Genomic DNA, 12162 nt, shown 5'->3' with positions numbered 1-12162 from the left:
CTATCAACACTAGAACAATGATTTCTATATTTAAATTGCGAGTATCAATTATAAAATGCACTATTTCATGTGTCAGAACACAAAAACACTGTCAATTAAAAATGACACATACCAGATATTGAAATATTTAAAAACTGGTATTTTAGAACAAATATAATACAGAATGTACATGCTTGTCCCTCCGAATAATCCAAAAGTACACGAACCTAATCTATATATGAACTACAGGGGGAAACACCAAAAACTTTTTAAAATGAATGAAAAGTCAATATAAACTACCAGTTCAAAGAATCAATCAATAAATGATCAATGCAGATTGCAAATTCAAAGACACTCAGCACCCCAAACAGATAACTAGATAACTCACTACGGCCTAATCAAGTGACTTTCAAACCAAGGAAGTCAAAAATCTAAGCACTACATGACTTTCAAACAGCTCAGGCTGTCAAGACCCCTGTTCTCCTTTAACCCAATGGTCCACAGGTACCAACTCAGAAGACAGAGTGCCACTTACTGAGAGAAAAAATCTTTCAGTAAGTGGCACTCTGTCTTCTGAGTAGGATTTTTCTGCAAACATTATGGACACAATGCACTGGCTTAGCTTAGGGCAATTTACAAACTTACAGTACATTTATGACACTGTTTCAAAACAATAGTAGAGTTGCAAAATACAAAGAAAATCTTATCAGACTAAACATTTTCAGACTAAGTATTAAAAGCTACTCAGGAAACACAAGAGAATGCATTTATAATTCAGTAGTATCAACAATGATTATAGAACGGAAACACACAGAACCTCTATTAAATGTATCTATTTCAAACCTCCTAAAATATATTACTTTTCTTACACCAAAATCTGATATAGTACCACATCCTATAAAAGATTAAATATGAGTAAATCTTAATGTCAAAGTAAATTCACAACCAATGAAATTATGCAGAAGATTCACAAATATAAACTTAATAATTAGAAAGCTAATTTTAGGCTAGATGCGGTGGCTCACGCCTATAATCCCAGCACTTTGGGAGGCCGAGGCAGGTGGATCACAAGGTCAGATCGAGACCATCCTGGCTAATACAGTGAAACCCCACCTCTACTAAAAATACAAAAAAAAAAAAAATTAGCCAGACGTGGTGGTGGGCGCCTATGGTCCCAGCTACTCGGGGGGCTGAGGCAGGAGAATGGCATGAACCCAGGAGGTGGAGCTTGCAGAGAACAGAGATTGCGCCACTGCACTACTGCCTGGGCGACAGAGCAAGACTCATCTCAAAAAAAAAAAAAAAAAAAAAAAACCTCTATCAAATACACACATTCAAAACAGGCAAGGCAGAATAGGTCAAAAATGTCTGAATATAGCAAATCCATCCCCAATCTAGACAGAAATATAAATGTAGATTCTGTTATTTCACTAACGATTTAATTTTCTTAAGTTGCTGCCTTCACACAAAGAAAAGTCTGCAGTCTATCTATCTATCCATATCTCTCTCTCTCTCTCTCTCTATATATATATATATATACTGGATATAAAAACATGTATGTTTTTCCGCAACAGTAACCGCACCGAATTACTAGGTTCAGTGTTGATTTAGAAAACAAACAACTAAAAAATGCTTTTTGCTGTTTTTCCAGAGGAATCCAATTTGATCATCCATTTCGACCTTGAACCTCAGAAATTCAAACGTGTAAAAAATGTCCATCAATGTAGACAAAAATGGCAAAATGTTAATAATTTCAGGAGCTAGGTAACAGTTAAAAGGCAGTTCCTTACACTGTGCTCTGTATTCTTATGTTTTTAAAAGTCTACTAAAATGTTAAATTTTAAAAAATTGTTCAGGTGCATAAAGTGGTCTTTACGAAAATCTTTCACTCTAAAACAGTAGAGAGCATCCATTTACCAATAATATATTTGACAGGACACACTGACTTGAAGGTAGTCTTCAAATCACACCAACAACTACTCTATCAACAGACAGATGTAAGGCCATATATGCCTGGAAGTTACTGAAAAAATAAATGTAATACAATTAAGTATATGTCTTCTTACGTTAAAATGCTATATAGTTGATAACTAAAAACAAAACAAAACAAAACAAAACTTCATTCTTAGAATTGGAAGAGACAAACTTTCTAGTTCAGTAGTTTGCAAGCTTTTTGAGGTACCTGGACAAAAGAGCCAGACAAGTCACCTTGTTTTATACATGGGAGATTACACACAAAGTATTAGATGATGCTTTTAAAAATGATTTATCCACTTAAAAAAGGCTTTAAACCCATTTTGCCATTTCACCAGCTACATTCTACAGCTAATATGGTGGCGTAGAAAAGATGATATGACTTTTATAATATCACTCAATTAGTGGCAAAAGCACTCAGGACTCTTGATTATTTGTCCAATTCTCCTTTCAAACAATGCACCACTTCAAATTAAGTTACAATTAAGAATAGAACTTTCCATTTTCTTGCCTGTAAAATACGGTTATTAGACAAGATCACCTCTAAGATCATTTTCCAGGTGTAAAATTCTGATTCCATGAATGCCAAGTTTAAACAGAAGTCTATATTAAGGGACTGAATGTTCTCACACACAGCAGAATCCTTCACACACTTTCAATGACTTCAGAGACATACAAGTCAAATACAGAAGCAAGCTAACAGGAACTCACTCATACCTTTTAGGTCCTGAAACATTTTTGCAACATCTTTTAACAGTTAATGCTATGAAGATGTGAAGCAATGTTCTCAAAAGCCACTGAAATAATACTGAAAGTTTTTTGGTTACTAGGTATGTTAGGAAAGGATACTGGCCTATGAAAAATACACACGCACTGAAGATGTTCAAGTTACCGAATGCCTCACAGAGAATTAAGTACATCATTTTCTTAAGTTTAAAATAACTGAATCAAGAGGAGCATAAAGCCTAGCTGGCATAATAGTTACAAAGTTTTAATTCCCACCTATTAAAGCCTGAAAGAGGTTGCTCTGAAATATGTTAATAACCCGTTCTATGGAACTTCTGAGCTGTCTGTCTTCAGTTTGGCTTAGTTTTGAACGATATTCTTCCAAAAGGTGCAATGCTCTCTGGGTATCTGAGAAGAAAAATCAGAGCCTGATTAAAACTCTATTTACAAAAAAAGTATCACACACTAGTGCAAATAATTCTGCATGACACCTAAACAGTTCCCCAAATCCTTCAGGTCAACTAATGTCACTGTGTTCATGTACACATATTCCTTAGAATGACCAAAAAATAAAAAAATAAAAAATTAAAGACAAGAAAAATTTAAACATATATCACATTAGAAAACGGAGGAGAGTGAGCAGTTTGGAATAAATATGTACTGGTAGTTTGCCAAAGTAAAAGATCAAAGTATTAGCAACAGTTTCAGATTACCTGATATGCAAAAGCAGATAATCTACAATTTGTCATTAAAATCCAAATTTTTAACATTTCAAAATACAAATTCTTAGTATCCCACAGTTGCTCACAGAATAGTAAGAATGATGAAGTGAAATACTAAAACACCAATTCAGAGTTTTTAAGGACATCTTTGGGGGGAGTTAATTGCCTCTCTTAATCACTAGAGAAATGTTAAGAAAGTTTAACAAACATTTTCGTGTTTCCATCTTCTGAAATGATGTGAGACTTACATTCCCTAACCAATAAAGCCAGGACCATGCGGTCTCATCAGTTACACAAACTATTCTAAAACAGCAATCAAAAAACTGACACATGGAAAAAGCAAGTGACATCAACAGAGTTACGGAATAAACTCTCACCTTGCTTCCGGACCGGCATTTTTCTCCAGAATCAGGAAGAGGGCACACACCTTTAAAAACACACAATAGAAAGGAAAAAGGATAGAATTATGTTAAACTAGCATTTCCCCCTATCGAAATAGAAAACCCTCGCAGCCCTATTTGAAAACCCCACGTTCCAAAGTTTTACCAAGTCAAAGAAAGAGTCTCAAAACGCAGTTGTCTGTCAATGTGGAAAGCTTTTCCTTGGAGTGGGTACCCCTCCAAATTAAGAACAGACAGAAGTCCGTTTTCAAACTCTCCTCGAAAGCGTCCCCCTCCCCAAAGAGCCTAGTCCTGAGGCCGCCTCTTCCCCGCACAAGTATCCACGCTCCCCACCTGCTACTGGGGACGGGCGGGTGAAGCGCTCCGACCCTTGGCCCCAGAGCCAGCAGCGGCCGCAGAGCGCTGAGAGGGAACCGGCGGGACTGGCCGCCCGCCCTGCCCGGGCCCCCTCCTCTCGCTTGCCTTTCTCCTTGCTCGCTACCTCCGGGCTGCTCCAGCGGGGGCCGGACAGGGCAGCGGCCGCTCTCCGCGACGCCCTCGCGCCCCGCATGCACACCTCCGCGGGCCCCCACACCTGCGGCGCCGCCACAAAGTTCCCGCGAGCGGCGTGCGCTCGGAACTGGGGTGCGCTCCGGCCAGACTCGGAGCAGTTCCCCGGCCCGGCCCCGCTCCACGTACCCCCGCCCCGCCCGGGGCCCGAGGAGCCGAGCGGAGGGGGTGAAGGGACGGGGGAGGAGCTCCCTCGGGCCGCCGCACCCCCGCGGCCTCTTCCTCCTTCTAGGTCGCGCCGCCTCCCCGCTCGCCGCGGCCCACCGGCCCGCTCGCCCAGTTGCCGCCTGCCCGCCCCACCCCCGGAACCTCGCCTCCTTCCGCGTCCCCAACCGCTCTCCCCCTAAACTTTCCGCCAAGATGGCGGCCCCCGAGCTGGCCTGCCGCGCTCCCACGTGACCGCCTTCCCGGCGCTCTCAGCCAATGGGAAGTGAGGAGGCGGCTCGCGCCGAGCCCCGGGCTCCCCGCGCTGCTACCTTCAGGTTGGAAGGGGGAGGCGGGTCCGCAGAGGGCTGGGGAACGGAAGCGGGACCCGGGGAGCATCCTAAGGGAACCTCCTCGCTTAAAAGGGCGGCCGCTGAAGTGGCTCTGAGAACAAAGGAGTTAACACACGGACTCCACAGGTGGCCCGGGGTGGCCCTGGAGGAGCCCGCCTTTACCTTGCCCTAGCCCACCGGCGTGTCCCGCAGTTCCGAGCTAAATGGGCCAGGCCGGGAAGGCTCGGGCTGTCTGAAGAGAGGCGTGACCTCGCCTACACCAGATCCAAGGCGCACATTCCGAGACACCCCTTAACCTCATTCAACACGTGCCGTTTCCAACTCCGCTGCGGAGAGAGCGCCTGGCGACCCCAGGGGCAGATCCCCACCGGGGAAAAGCCGCCTTAAGGAGGAGCCAACTGCACCTCCCAGGGGGCGGGGAGGGCGGGGCCTGGGAGAGGGAGAGGGAGAGGGAGGAGTTCGGGGAGGGGTGCCAACTCTGCATTGCCTTCCGCTCCAGGCTGGTTGTTAAGTTACTATTCGTCCCTTAGTAATAGGCTTGGCGGGAGGGGGTTCGTTAAAGACGGACATGTAAAAGAGAGACACGGGTTAATTTGGCAAGAGTTTGAGGGTTATACTACAAGATTTTTAAGCCTAAGTGATAAATTCCAAGTATGGTATACTTAAGGGTGGGGAGAGAGGTTTGTTCGTTCGTTCGTTCGTTCATTCATTCATTCATTCATTCATTCCCCCAAGCCTGCGTCCCAGCCCGGTCAGCATCGCAGGTGTTACCCAAACTCTGACGGTCCCTTTAAGAACTCACCTGGAGTCGCGCCCTCCGAAGCTGAGCTGCCCTCGGCCAGCGCTGCAGGTTTAAGTTTCGAGCGCACCTGCGAGCGGAACCACGGGCCGGCTGGGATCCCGCTCCCGGGCTGAGCCACCCAGGTTATAGAAGGGGAATATCGGGAAGCTCTCCAAGTCACTGCCCAGGTCTTCGAACCTCCTCTAGGTGACAAGGACCTCCCTATTCGGAGGTCCGGAGAGAATTTGCCCAAAGTTACCCGGGTGAGTGACAGAACTGGAAACCCGGAGATCCTGTCTTTCAAAACCGGAAGGCTCTTCCCAGTAAGCCTGACGGCCTCTGAGGCCGTATCCATTGGCCACTAAAGGGAAGGCCGAGGAACCTCGTATTGTAACCTTAAAGCTACTCACAGGTATACTGACCACTGGTTGAATTTTGGATTGCACCTTAGAATACTAACTTATTGTAAGGACCCACCGACTTTAGAACCTATCTAGGACAAGGAACGGAGGTCCAGAAAAGGGAAGCAACTTGTCCAAGGACATAGAAGCTAATCCGTAACAGAGCAGCCCCACTAGGTCTCTAGCTCTAGTCCAGGGCTCTTTCTATTGTGATTTTGGACAACTTGACAGAGAGGTATGTTGGTATGTTGGCAGCAGACCTCTGTGCTTTCCCGGATCAAGCATCCTGGGATCTTGAACAACAGTTAAAGGAACATTGCATAGAGAAAATGGGATAGAAGGGTCAAGCGGTCCTGAAAGCAGGGGTGTCCTAAAAGCCAGGAACTTAGCAGAGCAATGGAAGTTATTTAATAGTGAAAATGGCTCATGGCATGCATGATACTCTCAGGACTTCGTTGATGGACTGTGAATGGAATGGTTGCAATAAGAAACCGTTCTAAGAATGGAATCGCTTCAGAATTCAGGAGAAAGAGGGACGGAAATTTGCCCTCTCCCTTGACGACATTTATTGTTCATATATGTTCACTTGCTAGGAAACGGGGATAGAAATAAATAAGATCCAAGTCCTGCTCTCAAGGATACACAGCCTCGTAGCAAGTGCACAAAGGCCAATGCATGTTTTCCCAGGGGACACTGAGGAGTCAAAAACAAAATTTGTGTGAGTTCTCAATGTCATCCTAGTCTTCCCCTAAAAGCAAAAAGGAGGAAGAGGAGGAAAGAGGACATGTCCTTTTTTCTTGTCATTCCATGCGACAGCCCTGTTTGGTTGTCAGCAGTGTGCAAAAGCAGCAGTGAACCTAGCACTTGTTCTACCCACTAGCCTAAGGTGCCGGTAGCAAGTGCCTAGCAAATGAACATATATGAGCAATGAATGAAGGTTCTTCACTCTTCATTCCTCCTTTCTACCCATCTTTATTAGTTACTTATTGCTGGATTAAAAAATTCCTCAAACCTTAAGAGTTTAAAACGTATTCGCTTAGTAACTTAAACAGCGATACGTATTATCTCAGTTTCTGCATGCCAGGAATTCAGGAGCAGTATAGTTGGGTGGTTCTGGCTCAGGGCGTTATGATGTTGCAGTCAAGAAACCTACCAGGGCTGCAGTCATCGGAAGGCTTCAGTGGGACTAAGGGAGGCTCTTTCAACTTGGATCATTCACACAGCTAGCAAGTGGATGCTGGCTATTGGGAGGAGGCTTCAGTTTCTCACCATGAAGACCTTTCTATAGGGCTGCTTGAGTGTCTTCATGACGTAGGGGCTGGTGTCCAACAGACCAAGTGTTTCAAGAGGGCAAGACAGAATAAGTCACAGTGTCTTTCATCACTTAGTCTCAAAAGTGACACTCTGTCATAGTCTGTTTGGGCTGCTATAACAAAATACCTTAGACTGGGTGATTTATAAATGACAGAAATGTATTACTCACAGTTCTAGAGGCTAAGAAGTCCAAGATCAAAACACCATCAGATGTGATCTAACGGTAATGAGAATAAAAAGTTAAAAAAAAAGAAAAAACTGGCCAGGTGTGGTGGTTCATGCCTGTAATCCCAGCACTTTGGGAGGTCGAGGTGGGTGGATCACAAGGTCAGGAGTTCAAGACCAGCCTGGCCAAGATCATGAAACCCCATCTCTTCTAAAAATAAAAAAAAAATTAGCCGGGCATGGTGGCAGGTGCCTATAATCAGCTATTCAGGAGGATGAGGCAGAGAATTGCTCGAACCCGGGAGGCGGAGGTTGCAGTGAGCTGAGATCACGCCACTGCACTCCAGTCTGGGTGACAGAGCAAGACTCTGTCTAAAAAAAAACCGAACAAACAAACACCAAGAGATTCAGTGTCTGGTAAGAGCCTCATTCCTCATGAATGGAGCTTTCTTGCTGCATCTTCCCATGGTGTAAGGGACTAACAAGCTCTATCAGGCATCTTTTATAAAGGCTCTAATCCCATTTAGAAAGCTCCACTTTCAAGACCTGATCACCTCCCAAAGGCCTCATCTCTTAATATGATAACTTTGAAGGTGAATATTTAAACATATTAATTTAAGAAGGACAGAAACATTCAGACCATAGCACACTCCATCATTTCCATAATATCCTATCAGTTACTTAGATCAGCCTCAAGGATATGATTACCAGAAAGTAAGACTCACTGGAGGCCATCTTCTTTGAGCTGGCTACCACATCATCACAATGTACAAAGCAATGACATCTGGATTTTTCTTTTCTTTTTTTTTTTTTTTTTTTTTTTTTAGATGGAGTCTCACTGTGTTGCCCAGGCTGGACTGCAGTGCCATAATCTCGGCTCACTGCAACCTCTGCCTCCCAGGTTCAAGCAGTTCTCCTACCTCAGCCTCCTGAGTAGCTGGAATTGCAGGCGCCGCCACCATGCCTGGCTAATGTTTCGTATTTTAGTAGGGATGGGGTTTCACCATGTTGACCAAGCTGGTCTCAAACTCCTGACCTCGTGATCCGCCCGCCTTGGCCTCCCAAAGGCTGGGATTACAGGCGTGAGCCACCACACCCGGCCTCAATGTCTGGATTTTTCTAAGCAACTTTTATTTCCTCAAAGTCTTCCTTACTTTGTGCAGTGAGCAGCTGCCATTGAATAGGACACAATATTGGATCTAATTTTCCAGCTTCCTCATTGAATATATATATATACACACACACACACTCTATCTATCTATCTATCTATCTATCTATCTATCTATCCATCCATCCATCTATTTATCCTCTCTGTTTGTCTGTCTATCGATAGATAGATAGATGAATAGAAGAAGTTACTTCAACAAAATACTAGCGGGTAAAGCTGTTCACTTTCCAGCTCCAAGTTAACTTGCCTTTTGAAGATTTTTTTTTTTTTTGAGACGGAGTCTCGCTCTGCCGCCCAGGCTGGAGTGCAGTGGCCGGACCTCAGCTCACTGCAAACTCCGCCTCCCGGGTTTACGCCATTCTCCTGCCTCAGCCTCCCGAGTAGCTGGGACTACATACAGGCGCCCGCCACCTCGCCCGGCTAGTTTTTTTGGTATTTTTTAGTAGAGACGGGGTTTCACTGTGTTAGCCAGGATGGTCTCGATCTCCTGACCTCATGATCCGCCCGCCTCGGCCTCTCAAAGTGCTGGGATTACAGGCTTGAGCCACCGCGCCCGGCCGCCTTTTGAAGATTTTAAAAGGCTTAGGAGTCAAATGACCACAGGGAAAGGCTAGATTTCCTATTCTTTTATGAAATGTCAGAGAGTCAATGTCAAAGATACTGTCTCTAAGTTCCAGCCCTTCGCTTCCCAGACATCCTGCCCAAGCCACCTTTGCAGCTTCACATCTCTGTTTTTGTCTTCTCCTCCATCCAGGCCCCAGCCTGTAAATCTATAAAGGTGCCCAGGTCCTGCCAGACTCTACTGCATCTTTTGCTTTCACTCCAGCAGAGTAGCAGCATGCTGCCTGTGCCAAGGCAATCACTAAAAGGAAAGGATTTAATGCTGTCAAAAAAAAAGCTTATGCCAGCTTAGGCTGCAAGAAGAGGAACAGTGTCAAGTATGACAAAAGTGGCCATATTGGTCAGACCTCCATGATAGCCTAGGGGGCATTGCTTAGCAGCACACTTTTAAAGGAATCTAAACAAACCAGCATCTGGAAAGGAGAGAGTAACCACAGCAATCAGGAAACAATTGTAGAATCTAGGGACATTTCATTGGAAAAAGAGCAGTCTCCAGGGAGCTTCAGTCGTCAAACAGGCTTATTCTGTGTGCCCAGTGGGCAAGTACAGTCAATGGATGAAAATTCAACCAATGGACAAACACAGGAAGTTCTTTCTTAACATGAGTTGTCAGAAACTGTCCAGAATTCCAAAGAGCTGCCTTAAGGTAGTGGAAGGTTTTTTTGTTTTTGTTTTTGTTTTTGTTTTGTTTTGTTTTGTTTTTATCAAGAAGGTGCTGAATGAAGTCAGCAAGGATTCTGTGTTAGAGGGTGATGGATATCCAGGACACAAGGTTAAACTAGGTGACCTCTGAGACCACAGTTCTAAGCTGTTGAAACCTCAGTCCCTGCTGAATACTGAAATGCTATTAGCACCCTTTAGTCTACATCAAGAATTCATTCTACCCAGTTTTAGTGGTACCAAGACTGATCTCTTTCTCATAGATAATTCTTAACAGAATAAAGACTACACGTTTAAACCAATTCCCTTTAAAATGTGGACAGTTGGCCATCTCCATGACAGGTAGTTATGCACTGAACTAATGCTTTTTAATGGAAGGGCCACCCTAAAATTCCTGGATTATGGTATAATGGATTACTAAATCAGTATAGGACTAATAACTGCCTCCCATGTAAACTGGTCTATCCTGACAGTGGTATAGCCCCTCATACAGTGTTCAAAGACAGATTTAACTCACTGTAGGTCCACAGCAACCTATAAGATAAACTCATTAGTTATGATCTTCCACTTTGCAAAGAAGGGCACAGAGAAAGAAGAAACTGAGATAACTTAGTTTAGGACACCACAGCTGGCTGCAGCTGGGCTGAACATTAGTTCACTGTTTCTTCAATTAATCTATACTGCTTTTTCTCCACTTGGCTCCTTTTTTAAATTAAAACAAAACAAAAAAACTGGGCGCAGAATGGTGTATATGTGTGAGAGAGAGAGACAGAGAGAGATAGAAAGAGACTAAGTGAAAGAGAAAAGAGGCTGAGCAAGATTCAGATAAAATAAGGCACAAGTAATGGGCTAGTCTGTTATACAGTATACTTGTCATATATTTGAATGCTTTTAACAATGCACATAGTTTTAATGGAAATAGGACCTTGAAGAAATACGTATCCACCCCTGGTGATATGTTATGACTAAACGAGTTGATTTTTTGTTTTGGAGGGTTTTTTTTTTTTTTTAATGCAAAGGTATATATTTAAAATACCCTGTAGTTTCCTTCCCTCCTTCATTTCATGTCCTTGAGTATGAAAGAGGTTTTCTAGATGCACGGGACATCCAAACTGGAAGTGCCCTTAGATCCCATCAACTCCCATCCCCATGTTTGAGAAGCGTGTGAAGTAAGCTCCAGAAGAGCTCCCAGACAGCATCAGCACACAATTATCAGAGGACTTTTCCCTGATGGCAGAAAGCTACTGACATTTCCAGAACAATCCATCTTTATTTTAGAGAGAAGGGGCTGGGGGTAAGGAGAAATTAGTCATCTTTTCTAGAGGTATGCTTCTAAGTTTAACCAAATTTGCTTTTCTGCTTTTGAAGAACTTGTGGTGTTGACAGAACCATAGGATTCCATATGGAAATCCTCAGGATGCTACTAAAATCTCCTTACCTGAAACAGCCTCTTCACCCCACCCCCTGCCAAGAGAATTACCGTTGTCTGTTCACAGAAGGCTTTGGCCAGGACCCCTCAGTCAGATTGTCCTTATGTAGGGAGAGAACATCAACTTGGAAACTTCATTGGAATTTGAAGAAATGCTATTGGAATGTTAGGAAGTCATTTGTATTCCATTTCCGAGATGTGACCTGGATAGAATTCTGGTAAGTGGAGAAGCCAGAAGAGTCTTCATAATTATATGTGGATTGTGTCCAGTGACCAATCTCATTTAGGATGGAAAACTGCCACAGCCTTCCAAAACAAAGACTTGTGTGCCAGTCTTTCATTTTTGAGAAGTGACCCTCACTGGGGCTGTTATTTTCCTATTCCTCATGTTGTAGAACCCTAAATTCCTTTATTATTTTTTTCTATTTTACACTCACAAGAATGGTAATGATAATGAATCATTTAAATCTTGCTTTCTATTTAAATTTTCCTTAGATTAAATTAATTTCTTCCCAAGACAATTTTATCAACTGAGATTAAATATTTGTGATTAAAACAAAGAAACTTTTCCAAATATGCTTTTAAAAATCCTGCAAAATTTTCCCAAGTTGGATATCATTTCAACTTGCAAATTACCACATGAATAAACAAAGCCAAGCTCAAAGGGAGTAGGAGACAATAAGTCAATAATTTAAAAGGGATGGGGGTATTACCAATTACTAATGAAGATGAATAAAGCGATTTAACAATAAGAGAGAAGCAAATATTTGATAAG

At 43.3% G+C, this 12162-nt stretch overlaps 1 protein-coding gene across 26 annotated transcripts in view; it reads right to left on the bottom strand.

Annotated features, from left to right (window-relative positions):
- DLG1 (discs large MAGUK scaffold protein 1) overlaps nt 1-5230 on the bottom strand; it is a 278145-nt gene extending 272915 nt beyond the window's left edge. For 10 of the 26 annotated variants that reach the window (XM_033213124.1, XM_033213129.1, XM_033213133.1 and 7 more), the window contains exons 1-3: nt 4265-4703; nt 3779-3828; nt 2956-3087 (exon numbers count right to left, since the gene is read on the bottom strand). In XM_033213124.1, the coding sequence (XP_033069015.1) occupies nt 2956-3087; nt 3779-3797 (151 nt within the window). In that variant the 5' untranslated portion in view covers nt 3798-3828; nt 4265-4703. Of the gene's footprint in view, nt 1-2955; nt 3088-3778; nt 3829-4135; nt 4729-5010 lie in introns of those variants that run through there. The other 16 variants (XM_033213130.1, XM_033213141.1, XM_033213143.1 and 13 more) reach the window with 9 other exon arrangements.
- Nucleotides 5231-12162: the final 6932 nt, after the last annotated feature.

The sequence above is a fragment of the Trachypithecus francoisi genome, unplaced genomic scaffold (assembly GCF_009764315.1).
Source record: "Trachypithecus francoisi isolate TF-2019V2 unplaced genomic scaffold, Tfra_2.0 Lachesis_group0, whole genome shotgun sequence".
NCBI lineage: Eukaryota > Metazoa > Chordata > Mammalia > Primates > Cercopithecidae > Trachypithecus > Trachypithecus francoisi.
This window is presented reverse-complemented; position numbering and strand designations above follow the sequence as displayed.